At 51.8% G+C, this 15472-nt stretch overlaps 1 protein-coding gene and 1 non-coding gene across 2 annotated transcripts in view; one reads left to right on the forward strand and one right to left on the reverse strand.

The window, feature by feature from the left end:
- The window catches only part of ACOT11 (acyl-CoA thioesterase 11), a 51067-nt gene that overhangs the window by 8406 nt on the left and 27189 nt on the right, over positions 1–15472 (reverse strand). The window contains 7 exon segments of the mRNA XM_061186546.1: positions 1256–1375; positions 2605–2761; positions 4210–4345; positions 4813–4911; positions 5679–5739; positions 11392–11461; positions 12441–12642. Of these exon segments, the coding sequence (XP_061042529.1) occupies positions 1256–1375; positions 2605–2761; positions 4210–4345; positions 4813–4911; positions 5679–5739; positions 11392–11461; positions 12441–12642 (845 nt within the window).
- TRNAE-UUC (transfer RNA glutamic acid (anticodon UUC)) lies at positions 8903–8974 on the forward strand. Its single transcript has one exon. It is a non-coding gene; the product is annotated as a tRNA-Glu (tRNA).

The raw sequence follows: 15472 nt of genomic DNA on the forward strand, positions 1-15472 counted from the left end.
GAGTGCCCACTGCACCCCTGGCCCCATGCTTGTCACTGGGGTCACAGAAATGAATAAACCGGTCCACCAGGTCCTCATGGGCTAACAGATAGGGGATGGGGCAACAAACATCTATATAAAATACGTCACGTAAGCTGCAAAGGGTGATGGAAAGACATAAGAAAGGAGGTGGAGGGGCAGAGCCTAATTTGAGAAAATGTTCATCATACACCTATTCACCAGCACTTTAATAGCCGTAGCCATGCTCCTGACAGCTCCGTTGCTGCTGTTTCTGTATCTCCGACTGTCTTTGTGAATTATAAAATAGCAGCCACCTCCATTCCCCCTCACTTAGGAAGGTCTATGATCCCAGAATGTGGACATTATGCAGATGGGGAAATCAAGACCTAGAACAGGGCACTAACTTGCCCAAGGTCACACAACAGTCAGGAAGAGAATTCTGCACTAGAAACCAGGCCTCACAGCTCCTAGTTCAGGGCTTTCCCCCTGCATGACAGTAGAATGTGTGCTAGTCAGACTGTGAATAGTAAAATAATAATAATAATTTTAAAAATAATAATAAGCAGCAGGAATGGCTGACCTTCACTGAACGTTTTCTCTGGCATTCTACTAGTAACCCCTCATTGAATCCTCACAACTATGAGGTAGTTGTGGTGAGCCCCATTTCACAAGTGAAAGAACTGAGACTCAGAGGGGTTAAGTAACTTGCCCAAAGTCACACAGCTGATAAGCTGTGAACCAAATTTGAACCCAGGCAGCCTGGCTCCAGATCCCTCACTTTTAACAACTACGCTATCATTGAAAATGACCAAATCTTTGAAATCACCAAAAAGCTTTCATGGGGGTATCAGAATTCATTCCAAAGGTAAGGGCTCTGGGAACTAACTGCTGTTTTAGGAAAAGGGTGGGAAAGGGTTTGATAAGCAAGGGAACACTGGCAAGAGGTGGCCCTGTGACCTGAGCATCCACAGTGTGGCAGGACCAGAGACAGGAGCCGGGGAGAGAGACAGAGACACCCCAAGCACATGGTGTGACCTGTGACGGCGGCAGGCACAGGGCTCGGGAGGCCAGAGAAGGAACATCAGAGCTGAATCTTGGTGATGGTAAAGGGACCCAGCAGCCAGGCAGAGTTCAGATCTCATAGACCTCGTCTACAGGGGAAACGGTTCCTGCAGTTTTGCGGTAAGGTCCCTTCTTAGGTCAGGAAGAGCCCTCAACCCCAAGAGGCCCCATCTCACACATCCCAGCCCCACACCTGTGCTTGAAAGCGTTGTTCACGATGGCCTTCAGCACCAGGCGGTCCCCAACCTGGGATGGGCCCCGGAAGTGGAACATCTCAATGGCCTTCAGCGTAGGGTGGGCACGGCACAGCCGGCTGGAAGAGGCGGGGGGTCAGGGGGACAGGACAAATGCCTCCAGTGCTTCAGCCACTGGCTTGGGCCAGCCTTCTCCTGCTGTCCCCCATCCCCAGACCCAGCCCAGAACCACATGTACCACCCTCTGGCCCACCCACTCCCACCCAACCCAGTGACAGCTCTGCCCAGAGAAAGAGAACTAAAGTCCAATATCACAGCTTAGAATACTGAGGTCTACGTGCGTAGCTGGAAAAAAGCTGAATTTGAGGTGACATAGGAAAGGGCAGGGCTCGCGGTAAACCTTTTCCTTCTAACTTTTACACCCTAGCACCTGCTGTTCCTACTATCTGGAAGCCCTCGCCTTACCCAATGCTACTCGTCATTCAAGGCCCAGATGAAGTACTCCTCCTCCAGAAAGCCTTCCCTGACTATCCACACTCTGACCCTCCTCTGAGATCTTATTACTCTCATAGCCTGGGCTGCCCAAAATAGCATTGCTTATGTACTGTGTCCACAGGTTAAACACAGAGGAGGGGCCATTGGAGCTGGTCTCTAAAGGGTGAGGAAGAATTTGCCTGGCTGAGGAGAACGTGGGTTGGGGAGGGCACTCATGGCAGAGCGAACAGCAAGTACAAAGTCATGGAGGTATGAGAGTGTCAGTTAGTGAATGTCAGTTATCATAACTATAAAAAAAAGCCCCGATACTTGGAGCAGAACAAGACCCGGACAGGCACAGAGGTTATAGGAAAAGGAAGTAATTATTTCCACCTCTAGGGAGAAGGGAACAGTCAAAGAGGCTTCATGGAGGAGATGGGCAGGATTTTAGCAGACAAAGAAGACTGGAGTTGGCATGGTGGGAAGTCAGCCAGGAGTGAAGGCAGGGGATGGGAGCATAGGGGATGGGAGCATGGAGGATGGGAAGGGGAAAGGCAAATGGCTTGATTTGCAAGAAGTGTTAAGATCCAGGAAGCAAGCGAGCAGGGCCAGGGCAAGGGGAGGCCCTGGTGCCAGCCGGGGGGCTTGGCATTTCCCATGCCATGATGGGAACCACGGAAGGAATGGTGAGCTCACAGAAAATCATTCCTCTCTGGTTCTCTGGGTCTGAAGGCCCCAGGTTACCTTGAAAGAACAGCCAAGCTTCTGAAGCCTTGAATGCCAGTACCAAGCTGGGGTTTCTCCCGCAGAGGGAGCTGGCCGAGGGAAGGAGGAGGAGAAAAGAGGGGAGGCACAGGCAGGGCACTGCCCTCACCTGGCTGCAATGGTGGCCACGTTCTCCATCCAGGCCATGATCTGGCCCCCGAAAGTATGGCCTTGGTGATTGGCGTGTGGGGGCAGGACCAGCTCCACACTCTCCACTCGGGTCTTCTCGGCTGGCACCATGCGGCTACAGTCTCTGCTCTCCAGATCTGACCAGAGAGGCGCAGAGGGAGGGAGGCGGGGAGGTGAGAAAATTCCCAAGGGCAGACCCTCCCCATGGGCAGCCCAGGACCCCCATGCCCACCAGTCCACCCCACACAGATTCTTTTATTTATTCAGCACCCAGGAGGTGCCGTGCATCTCCCATCTCCCGGGGGGAGAGAGCTCATCAGGGAAGGCCTGTGAAAGAGGTAGCCTTTCACCCGGCTTGCAGGCTGCTCAGAGATGCCACAGGCAGGGAGGAGGGGAGGTTGAAGGCCTGAGCCAAGTTCTGGAGACCAGACAGGCAGGACAGTCACAGGGAGCAACGAGGCCTTGGCTTAGCTGGAGCTGAGGGAAAGTAAAGGGACAGCACCAGATGAGGCTGAGTGGTCAGCCAAGGGCCCGGATGCCAGGCTCAGGCATTTGGACTGACGCTTGGGTAGAAGGGCTGTCAAGACAGGAGGGATCTACAGGGGCTGCAGTGGGATGGATGGTTCCAGCGGGCCTTGACAACTGTAGGAAGAGCTAGGCCTGCCCAGCCACGGCCTCCGGGCCCAGCATAAAATCAGCACACGGAATTCAGAGCACAGCTCACTGCCTTCACTGGTGTTTGCTACTTCTGCCTGCTCTCTCTCCACTCTGGGCAGCTGAACTACCCTTGGTTGGTCCTAAAATTGCCTCCTTTAGGTTTCAAGGATGACTCTGCATTCTAGTGTTCTGGACATCAGTGAACAAATCCAAGGTCACCCCTCTAGGCCTTTGCCCAGCCTGTGCCCTCTGTCAGAAAACCCTGCCTCACCTCTCCACCTGTCAAAATCCTCCCAGTCCAAAGTAGACCTTTGTGTGCTGGTACAGGACACTCTCCAAGATATGCTTTTAAGGGGAAAGGAGCAAGATACAGAACAGTATGTACTGTATGTTTACTTTTGGGTAAAAAGAGAGGGCAAACTGGTAGGTAGTATGCTTAAATATGCAGAGAATACTTCTGGAAAGATGTCCCCAAATGATGAAAAGTAGCTGCCTCTGGAGGCAGCCTTGGTTCTGGGATAGAAGAGGGTCTTGCTTTTTACTCTATCTCTATGCCTACACCTATCTCTATCTACCTACCTACCTAGCTACCTATCTATTTGCTTTTTTAAAAGTCCTGGGGTTTCAAGGCCAAGCTCAACACTACCTTCCCAAATACCTTGACTCCTAGAGACCCAAATGCATTTAGCAGATTAAAAGCGTTTTCTGTATGTCCCAGTTCCATCTTCATGGCTCCTGGGAGCTGGGCGAGATGTCCAAACGCTCCCTTTTCCCTGAAGGAACCTTGAGGCAAGAGGGCCATCCAGGCCTGAGGCCACCCGTGGGTGGACATCCCAAGGAGACTCCCTTCCTCCCTCTGCTCAGTAAGGGCCCAGGACAGAGGGGGCCATGCAGGACATGGGCTGCCCTCCCCACGCACGGCGCTCACCATCCTGAATGACACAGTTGGCCAGGAGGTCCTTGATGGTGTCTGTGTAGACCAGCCGCATGCGCCGGCGCTCGGCTGCCACGCTGTGCTCTGTCTTCTCCTCCTCGGTCCGCAGCGTGATCTGCTTCAGCTTCACCTGTGGCAGGGGGTGAGGTGGGGGGTGCTCAGGACATGTTTCCTGAAATAGCATGAGAGCCTGTCCCCCAAACGGCCATCTCACGCCTGGGGCTGCTGGATGGTTACAAGTCTTGTCCCCTCTTTGTCCCCATCTTCCACCTCCCTGTTGACTGATACATCACTTTCATCCTCCAGCGTCCCCGTCCCCATTCTTCAGCAAAGGTACTGTGGATGGGGGGTGTTGATGCAGGACATGGGAGGCAATGGAGAGAACTGGAGGATCCTGGGGTGCGAGGTGCACAGGGAGAGGTGGGGAAAAGCAGAGCGGGGAGGCGCCTGGGGTTCAACCACAGCACGGGGTGGGCCTTCTTCTGGGGATTCCCTGCTGTGCCCCCACCTCTACCTCTCCACCAACCCCCAGAATCACCACGTAGACAGGCACCCAGGTGGTCCGGCAGCATCGGGTCATCAGGTGTAGCCACCTACCTTGGAGAGCTCCCGGTGGGCCACAAAGGTGGCCAAGGCCTTGCACACGCTCCACTGCTTGTCAGAGCACAGGTCCTCGGAGGCCACCTGGATGCCCACCTGGAGAGGAAGAGCAAGGTGGACGACTGAGGAGGGAGGAAACAGAGCTCGCCAACCCAAGGCCCCGCAGGTGGAGACAGCAAGTCCCACCCCAGGCCTGGCCTCTGGTGCTTCTGTATCACCTACCAAGTCCAGGGAGCTAGAGACCTGGGGTAGGTTCTGATTCTGCCCCTGGCTCCCTGGGACACCTTGGGCAAGTCACTTCCTTTCTCTAGGCCTCAGTTTCCTCATCTGTAAAATGGGAATGATGAGGCCCTCTTCCAGAGCTCACAGAGCCCTGTGCATCCCCAAAGAGTCCTCCCATTAAACCTTCAACAACCCTGCCGCAAGGGAATCATGTTCCCATTCTACAGATGTGCAGACAGAGGCTGTGGGAGGTAAGCTAATGGACGGAAGTCCAGCGCCCTCCTCCAGACCACTGCCTTCAGGGTCAGGCACAGTGGCTATTTTCCTTGCATTCCTGAGACCACCTGGCTGCTGAAAAGAGGGTCTGAGACTAGGTGTGAAGACCCAGGAGGCTGGAAGTCAAGGCTCACATTGGAATCTACATGGCTTGGTGACCTGGGGCAAATCTCTTCCCCTGCCTAGCCTCAGTTTTCCCTTCTGTGTTATGGATATTGGACCTTGCCCTAGGATCCCCCCAACCCTGCCAGCTGTTTCAGAACTCTGCTGCCTCAATCAGGGCACTGTGAGTGTGAGTGTGAGTGTGCCGGAGCTGGCGGCTGAGAATGAAGAGGAGGTAGAAACCCACCCACCCACCTGCTCACCTCCATACTGGAGTTGAAGGCCCGGTTCACCTTGGCCTTGATATTCACCACTTGTCCAACACTGAGGAGAGAAAAGCAGGAGGTAAGCCTTCCAAGAGGGGACAGAGGGAGACAACAGGGGTCTCTGCTGATAGGAACTGGCAGGAGAACATCACGGCATACGGAGCGTATTCACATCTACCACGTCACTGGGTCCTCAAAGCAAGCTGGCAAGACAGTGTTAGCACCTCATTCTACGGGTGGGGAAGCTGGGGCAAGAGAAGTGGCATGATGTCATTCATCTCCCCCTTTCCCCCACTCCCCCTTGTCCAATGAATGCTCAAGCTTCTCTTTGCTCTCAGCTCAACAGTCCTTCCTAAGGAAAGCTCTCCCTGCCCTCCCGGAGCCCCATAAGGTTCACCCTCCTAACACTTCTTCCAACAGATTGACCTCTGTCTCCCCCACGGTCCTTAAGTTCTGCTGGGGCAAGGATCATGTCTGTTTTGCTCACCACTGAATCTTCAAGTCCTTGCACATGGCACAAGGTAAGCCATGAATAGTGGCCTACTGAATTAATGAATTCCACAATTATTGAATGCCTACTAAGCACAAGATACTATAAACACAGGGTAGGAAAGGAAATAAAAACATTTAAAGAATACCTACTATGTGCCAGGCACTGTGTACGACCTCATTTGAACCTCAGAACAAGTTTGGCAGGTAGGTTTAGGGGGGACTGAGCATCAGAGAGGGTATGCCATTTGCCTAAGGTCACCCAGCTAAAGATGGACAGAGCCAGGATTCTAGACTGATTCTACTGACCACCCTAGCCCTGCTCTTTCCAGCTGCAACTGTCCCTCTAGAATGACTCCCAGGTCCAGATGAACATCAGAATCCCTGAGGGAGCCACTTTGCTGCCCTGTGCTGACTTTTTTTTTTTTAATTATTTAATTATTTAATTATTTATTTTTGGCTGCGTTGGATCTTCAGTGCAGCGCACAGGCTTCCTCTAGTTGCGTCCAGCGGAGCTACTACTCTTCGTTGCGGTGCACGGGCTTCTCCTTGTGGTGGCTTCTCTTTGTTGTGGAGCACGGGCTCTAGGCACGTGGGCTTCAGTAGCTGTGGCGCACGGGCTTAGTTGCTCCATGGCATGTGGGATCTTCCTGGACAAGAGCTCCAACCTGCGTCCCCTGCATTGGCAGGCAGATTCTTAACCACTGCGCCACCAGGGAAGTCCTGACTTGTTCATTTCTGTTATTATTATAATTTTTTTTAGTAGTTCTAATAGTCAGATAGGGGACTATCATTTTTAGGAGATGCATGCTGACATATGGAGGGATGAAGTGTCATGATGTCTGCAACTTACTTTCAAATAGTTCATACAACAGTGATACTGTGGATTTGGTTCCAGACCATGGCAGTAAAGCAAATATCACAATAAAGCGAGTCACACAATTTTTTTGGTTTCCTGGTGCATATAAAAGATATGTTTACACTATACTGTAGTGTATGCAATTGCAATATGTCTAAAAAGCAATATACATACCTTAATTAAAAAATACCTTCTTGGGACTTCCCTGGTAGCGCAGTGGTTAAGAATCCGCCTGCCAATTCAGTGGACATAGGTTCGAGCCCTGTTCTGGGAAGATCCCACATGCCACGTAGCAACTAAGCCCGTGCGTCACAACTACTGAGCTTGTGCCCTAGAGCCCGCGAGCCACAACTACTGAGCCCGCGTGCCACAACTACTGAACCCCTTGTGCCTAGAGCCCGTGCTCCGCAACAAGAGAAGCCACTGCAATGAGAAGCCCATGCACCGCAACAAAGAGTAGTCCCCGCTCATGCAACTAGAGAAAGCCCGTGTGCAGCAATGAAGCCCCAGTGCAGCCAAAAATAAATAATAAATAAATAAACTTATTAAAAAAAAAACAAACTTTCTTGCTAAAAAATGCTAACCATCATCTGAGCCTTCAGCCAGCTGTAATCTTTTTGCAACAGTAACATCAAAGATCACTGATCACAGATCACCATAAAAAATATAATAATAATGAAAAAGTCTGAAATATTGCAAAAATCACCAAAATGTGACACAGAGACACTAAATGAGCCAATGTTGTTGGAAAAATGAAGTCAATAGATTTGCTTGATGCAGGATTGCCACAAACCTTCAATTTGTAAAAAAATGCAATATCTGCAAAGTGCAATAAAATGAGGTATGCCTGTATTTATCCACATACAGATAAAGCAAATTTAGCAAAGTGTTCATTATTGACTCTCAGTAGGGATGATCACAGCACTATTCAACTTTCTATAATTTGAAAGTTTTCATGATAAAAAAGTAGAAAAAAAAAAACTTCCCTTATCCCCCAAGTAAAAATAAGTCTATTTTTTGCAGTGCTAAAAAAGAGAGAAAGAAGTTTGTGACCCTTCCCCTTCCTCCTCCTCCCCTCCCCCTCTCTAGCCTCCCCCAAAGCCAAGCTGTAACCCATTTGGACTCCCAAGATTCTCTTCCTTCCTGACTGTCCTCCATCTCACAGCTCAGGCCAAAACTGGCTCCATCCCCAGGGTCAGTGCCCAGCCTCCTTGGGGCCCCCTTCAAGCCCCTAATTTCCCAACACCCCTCCAGAGGCAGCTCCAACAAACAAATGTGACCCCTGTTCAAGCCCTTCCCCAAGACCAATTTACTAGCAGGGGACAGAGAAACATGTTAAATGACACCACAGTGATGCTAACAGCAAAACCCAGATGATGAAGAACTTTAGAAAACAAAGAACCAGGTTTCTTCAACAAATAAGCTTCGGGCTTCTCTGGTGGCGCAGTGGTTAAGAATCCGCCTGCCAGTGCAGGGGACACGGGTTCGAGCCCTGGTCCGGGAAGATCCCACATGCCACAGAGCAACTAAGCCCGTGCGCCACAACTACTGAGCCTGTGCTCTAGAGCCCATGAACCACAACTACTGAAGCCCACACACCTAGAGCCCGTGCTCAGCAACAAAGGGAAGCCACCGCAATGAGAAGCCTGTGCACTGCAACGAAGAGTAGCCCCCGCTCGCCGCAACTAGAGAAAGCCCATGCACAGCAACGAAGAGCCAACACAGCCAAAAATAAATAAATAAATCTATTTATTTAAAAAAACAAACAAACAAACTTCAAGGGAAAACAGATAGAGAGGGAGGGGGGGTAGATGGAGAGGGTGTTGCGGGGAGATGTAGGACCTACAGGTTAAAAAAAGACTTAAGAGGGAAGTCCCTGGTGGTCCAGTGGTTAGGACTCGGCACTTTCACTGCCGGGGCCTGGGTTCGATCCCTGGTCAGGGAACTAAGATCCCGCAAGGCATGGACAAAAAAAAAAAAAGACTTAAGAGACCTTGCAACCTGATTTGCATCCTGACTTGAGCAACAAAAATAACTGTAAAGCAAAACAAAATAAAAACAAATTCATGAGACATTGTGGGCAACTGAATGCTGACTGGATATTTGATGTTAGTGAGAAATTGTTCATTTTCTTTGGGTGTGGTAGTGGTATTGAAATTATGTTTTTAAAAGTTATTATCCATTAGAGATACATTTTGAGATATTTTAATTTTTTTTTTTAGAATTTAATTTAATTTAATTAATTTATTTATTATTTTTTGGCTACGTTGGGTCTTCGTTGTGGCGTGTGGGCTTTCTCTAGTTGCGGTGAATAGGGGTTACTCTTGGTTGTGGCGCGCAGGCTTCTCATTGAAGTGGCTCCTCTTGTTGCGGAGCACAGGCTCTAGGCGTGCAGGCTTCAGTAGTTGTGGCATGCAGGTTCTAGAGCGCAGGCTCAGTAGTTGTGGCACATGGGCTTAGTTGCTCCGTGGCATGTGGGATTTTCCCGGACCATGGCTCAAACCCGTGTCCCCTGCATTGGCAGGTGCATTCTTAACCACTGCGCCACAAGGGAAGTCCTTTGAGATATTTTTAAATGGCAAAAGCAAAAACAAACAAAAAAACCTTCCCCAGCTTTCCTCAGGTATGGCCAGGCCTTTCCTGGCCACCAGTCATGCTCCAGGCCCCTCCCCAGCTTGCCCACCTTCCCAGGATCCTCTCCAGCTTTTCCTCCCACCCACACCCTCCTCTGCCCAGACTCACCTCTACTCCACTGGGTCCCGCAGCATGCCCATCCAACATGTACACACCCCACCCCAGCCTTCTCTATCCCTTGCTCCTCCAAGTGCCAGATCCCGTGTTGGCAACAGAGACCCAGAGCTGGCCCGGACACGGCTCCACTGGCCTACAAATTGTCACTACACACAGTACTGGAGCCAGCTCAAACACCTCCTCCAGGAAGCCACCCTTGACTACCCTCTGTGCCACTCACTATACCCACACCCAGACATATAGGCAATGAGGCCTGTTTGTTAAGAACAAGGGCTCTGGGGCCATACTGTCTGGCTCGTAGTATATCCTGGGTTCTCCACCAGCTGTATGACTCTAAGCAAGTTACTTCACTTCTCTGGGCCTCCGTTTCCTCACCTGTAAAATGAGGGTACTAATAGCCACGACCTCATAGGGCTGTTCTGAGGACTTAAGTTAATTAAAAAGACATTACAAATAACGCATCAATATTGGCTCATTGTGACAGAGGTACCATACGAATGTAAGATGTTAATAATAGGGAATCTCGGTGTGGGGTATATGGGAACTCTGTACTATCTACAGTGTTTTTGTAAATCAAAAACTATTCTAAAATAAAAGATATCTAGAAAAAGTATTACAAAGCACCCATATGCAGAGATCATTATTAGCCTGGAATTCACTGCTTTGAATTGAAATTATGTTTCTATATCTGCATCCCTGCAGTCTGGGAGCTCCTGGGGCACAGGGACTATGTTCCAGTTGACTTTGTGGACCCCAAACCCAGCATGGGCCCTGGTCCACAAGCAGTGATGAATGACTAAATAAGTGAATACAGAGACTAGCCAAACTTCTTCCTTAACCACAACTCGTGGGGCACCAGGAAGTCCTGAATAAGTCCTTGGCACTTGATGTCCTAGGCATTGATAGTTTAAGAGCAGACCTGGAGGCCAAAGCACTGTATGCAGCCCTGCAGCCTGTCCTGGGCAGAGGGCTCAGCATGGTCCTTGGGTCCCAGCAAAGCTGTGCAGAGACAAAGCTCAGCACAGTGTAATGAAGAGTCTTCTAACCAGTTTTAACAGACAGTTAAAAAAAAAAAAAAAAAAAACCCGAAAACCCAAAAAACCAGGAGGTAATGAGTTCCTCATCCCTGGGGGTACATGAGCAGAGGCTGAATGGTCCAAACTTCTGGGTCAGGCTCTGCCAAGGCACCTTATCTAAGGACCTCCCTACAGTCTGATGACCAATGACCCACAGAGAATGTCCAAGCTCAAAAAGGCATTCATTGATCAAGTCTAACCCCTTCCATTTTGAAGATAAGAAAACTGAGGACCAGAGAAAGAGACTGCCTTCCCCAAAGTCACACAGCACCCCATGATACTGCTCAGCAGCACCCAACTCCAAGCCTGGCTGAGGGAGCTGCCAGCCACAGGGCAGCTTCTAGCCCACCGCTGTCCCAGAGACCTTGCAGACGGGTCACTGCTCACTGAAGTCTGCCCCCTCTGCATCTGCAGAGGCCCTCAGTCAGCTGAGGCAGGTTCCAGGCAGCACACAGGCTGAGCAGGCAGTAGATGGGGGAAGGGCTCCGGGCTCGTGGTGGGGAGACCAGAAGGAAGGGCGGGAGGGGCCACTTACCTAATGGTGTGCTCAAAATAGATATCGTCCATGGAGGCTGTGACGCAGGGGCAGCCAGCATGCCTCTCCGCTGGCGTCAGGAGAAGAAAGCACGCGTTAGCAGCCTCCCCGTGACCCAGGCCTCTGATCAAACGCCTAGCTAAGGCCTGCCTCCTCGCCCGTGCTCCCACCCTTCTTTACTTTCCTCACCATGATTACGACACCCTGACCCTGTCTTACATATCTGGGTTTTGTCTGTCTAGTGCCTCTCCCTCCTGCTAGACTGCATGTCACTTGAGGGCAAGGATTTTTGCCTGTCTTGTTCACTGCTGTGCCCCAGTCCTGGAGCAGCGCCTGGCACGCAGGAGATACTCAATAAGAAGCTGTCAAGCACCTGTCGAATGAATGAATGATCACGCTATGCTATTCTACTTCCTGACCTCCTAGAGTGCCCTTACCCCTGTCCAGTCAACCTCACCCACCTCTGTCTCCTTGCCTGAGTCATTCTTTCTCTGAGGACTGTGCTCCCAGGCCTTAGTCCTTCTAGAATCCCTTCTCTGCCCCCAGGGCTGGGGCAGAGCCTCTGGTCTGTTCTCCCAGAGCCCTGCTTCCACCTCCCTTTCCCAGCTCCCATCAGACAGTGCCGGGGGGCAGTCAGTCTCCTGTCTGGCCCCCCATCAGACTGTGAACTCCCTGTGGGCTGGAGAATACTGGGGCACCCAAGGCAACGAAATGAGCTCAATCCAGCTCCACTCAACTCTACTCAATGCCACAGGCTTTGCTCACAGCCAGTCCCGGAGCAGCCACATTGAAGGCCGCGCTGTGTCAGAGCAGGGACCTTAGGTTATAGTACTCAGAGCTCTGGGGGCCTCCGGGCAAGAGGCTGGGCCCGAACAGAGCATGGAGAACTTGAAGAGGGCATCGCAGGCAGGTGGAGCAGCCTGAGCAAAGGCTGGGATGAGGGAGGAGGGTGGCACCTGGGGACGGCAACCGTCTCTGAAAACTGGGGTCCCTCCTCTGGGTGTGTGGTGCCGGGGCTGGGAGGGCAGCTGTGCCGGGCGCGGCCTCACCGGACAGGCAGGCGGTGGTGTCAATCCACTTGAGCAGCTGCCCGACGCTCAGCTCGCCGCGCTGGTTGGTGTGGCAGGGCAGCACCAGCTGGCTCATCTGCACCTCCGTGGGGTTCTGGTAGCCCTCGCCCTCTGCCATGTTGTTCTCAGTGTGTGAGGCCGACTTCCGGGATGCACGGTTGGAGAACACGGAGGCCAGGCCCTGGGGAACAGACGAGGCGGTCAGCTCACAGCAGGGTCTCCCAGATCTGCCAGTCCCAGAGACCCCAGGGCCACCCACCATAAGACCCCAACTCCAAGACTGGCCACAGCCTTCCAGCCAAGGGTCTCAGACCCCCAGGGGCTCTCTGGATGCCCTTATGCCCAGCTTCCTTTTGGCCAACAATTCCGTGTTAACATAACCTTGGACCCGAAGGAGGGGGCTGGGAGAGAGGGATAGAGCAGAGAATTAATTCAGCTGGTGGGTCAGCTTATTCAAGTTTTGCCTCAGATTCTCCATCATTCTGGAAAGATTCCCCCTCACGCTTCAGGGAGGCCTAGTGAGCCCTACAGCAGTCAAGCCTGGGGATTTGCTCCTATTTCATCCTATAAGAGCCCCTTCCTTGGGCTCCTCATACTTCAGATGACGTCAGTAGCAGCATCTCTGCTGGGTGCTCATCCGTCATCAGCTCTACTGACCGGGAGGGCTCTGGGCGGTCACTGACCAGCTGGCCGATCCAGACCGGGGCTGGAAGAGCTGCCAGCTGCCAGCTGGAGAACCAGCAGAGAAAGTCCTCAAACTCATGAGTTAGAGGAGGAGTTTCTGCCCAGGGCCCAGCTTGTCTCACTCGCCAGGCAGCAGAGGTGGGGCGTGCCTAGCAGTCCCCTGGATGGGGTGGGATGAGGAAGGGGAGCCAAACTGCCATCCTATCTCTCTCGCTTGCTTTCTCTCATCACACTGTGAACAGAGGTGGGGAAACCTGCCTGCGTGAGAAAAATGACAGGAGGGACAGGCATAGGGGTTCCAATTTTCATGGCCAATGCCAACTGTGGTGATGATAAGTCACCGCTAACGTTTATAAAGTGCTTATTAAGTATCAGATACTCGTCTAAGCACTTTACAAGTACTAATTCAAATTTTATCCATACAACAAATCTCTGAAAGAGGTACATTATTATCCTCATTTCAAAGATGAGGAAACTGGGACTTCCCTGGCGGTCCAGTGGTTAAGACTTTGCCTTCCAATGCAGGGGGTGCAGGTTCAATCCCTGGTCCGGGGGGGCCTCGTGGCCAAAAAACCAAAGCATAAAACAGAAGCAATATTGTAACAAATTCAATTAAAAAAAAAAATAGATGAGGAAACTGAAGCCCAAGTAAGTGCCAAGCCCAGCTGTGACCCACAGAGTCTTAGGTCCTACCCACCACACTACACTGCCTGCAGGACCTCCTGGGGCCCGAGATGAGGAATCTAGGGCCCTGGATGCGGATTCAGCAGCAAAGAGTGCTATGACCCGATGTTGACCCTGCCACTGCTGCAGGATGGGGGCAGTGACGTCTCGGGGCAAGGATGGGTCTCATTCTGGCAGTCTATACCCTTTGGATAACTCCCTTCACAAGGATCCCGTAGCTAATTCAGTAAATTCAAAACACACGGAGTTAACTTGTTTAGGTCACTGACCCCCTAAGAGGTAGAACTGGGATTTGAACCAAGCCAGTCTGACCCAGAACAGCTTGTGGGTTCCCAGACAGGCAGCTCATTCCCAAGAGTCCCTGGGTACCAGGCTCAGTGCTAGGGACCAAAAGGAGAGAGAGGAGGGCAGTTGCACCAGGAGCTCGCAGCCTGGGTGGGGGCCTGCGGGTACCAGGCTGCCAGGCTGTTGCAGGCAGCTCCCAGGCCGCTGCAGTCCAAGCATCAGGACCCGTCACCATGGTAACCACTGCCAAGGCATTTCCGGCCTGGTGTGCATTGGGGGCCTGCTTGGATGTGGATGCGGGTGGCTGGCTTTCTGGGTGTGGGAGACGGTAGAGGAAGGAGGCAGGCAGACTCCGTTCACCCACTCTTCCCCACCCCTCCCATGGCTAGAGGTTCTGGGCAGAACATTCCAGAAAGAAGCCCTGGAGAAAGCTAGGGCAATGGGGGAGGCAAAATGCAGAGGGTAAGGGGGCAGAAGAAAAGCAGAGCATGTGGAGTTTCTGGGCAGTTCTGTATGTGCACACAGGGAAGGCCCCCCAGCACAATGTCCCTGCTTTATAAGCCTATTCTCATCTACTGCCTCACTGGATCCTCACGAGGCAGGCAGAGGGTGAAAACCATTTATCCCATTTTACAGATGAGGAAAGTAAGGATGGAAAAAGCCCTAGACCAGCAGTCAGGACATCTGAATTCCAATCCTCTCTGCTTCCCACCTAGCCAATACCCACTCCTACCAGCCTCCTATTTCCTGTTGTGCAAAACAAAAGTCCCATCCATTGGAGTCTACATGCCTGGAGGCAGGATCTTTGCCTTACCCATTTGTTCATTCATTCATTCACTCATTCATTCACCGAGCACCTCCTCTGTATTGGACCCTCCCCCAAACACTGAGCATATAAGAGAAATTGGGCCAATCCTTTGCGAAGCTCCTACTCTAGTGCTCATGCTTAGAAGTACCTGGCACAGGGACTTCCCTGGCGGCGCAGTGGTTAAGAATCCGCCTGCCAATGCAAGGGACATAGGTTCGATCCCTGGTCTGGGAAGATCCCACATGCCACAGAGCAACTAAGCCCGTGCGCCACAAATACTGAGCCCGCGCTCTAGAGCCCGTGAGCCACAACTACTGAGCCCACGTGCTGCAACTACTGAAGCCCGCGCGCCTAGAGCCCGTGCTCCGCAACAAGAGAAACCACAGCAATAAGAAGCCCAGGCACCGCAACAAAGTGTAGCCCTTGCTCGCCACAACTAGAGAAAGCCCGTGCGCAGCAGCGAACACCCAGCGCAGCCAAAAATCAATCAATAAATGAATTAAATTTTAAAAAAAGAAGTACCTGGCACACAGTAGGACCTCATCAAAGG

Source organism: Eubalaena glacialis, chromosome 3, assembly GCF_028564815.1.
Source record: "Eubalaena glacialis isolate mEubGla1 chromosome 3, mEubGla1.1.hap2.+ XY, whole genome shotgun sequence".
NCBI lineage: Eukaryota > Metazoa > Chordata > Mammalia > Artiodactyla > Balaenidae > Eubalaena > Eubalaena glacialis.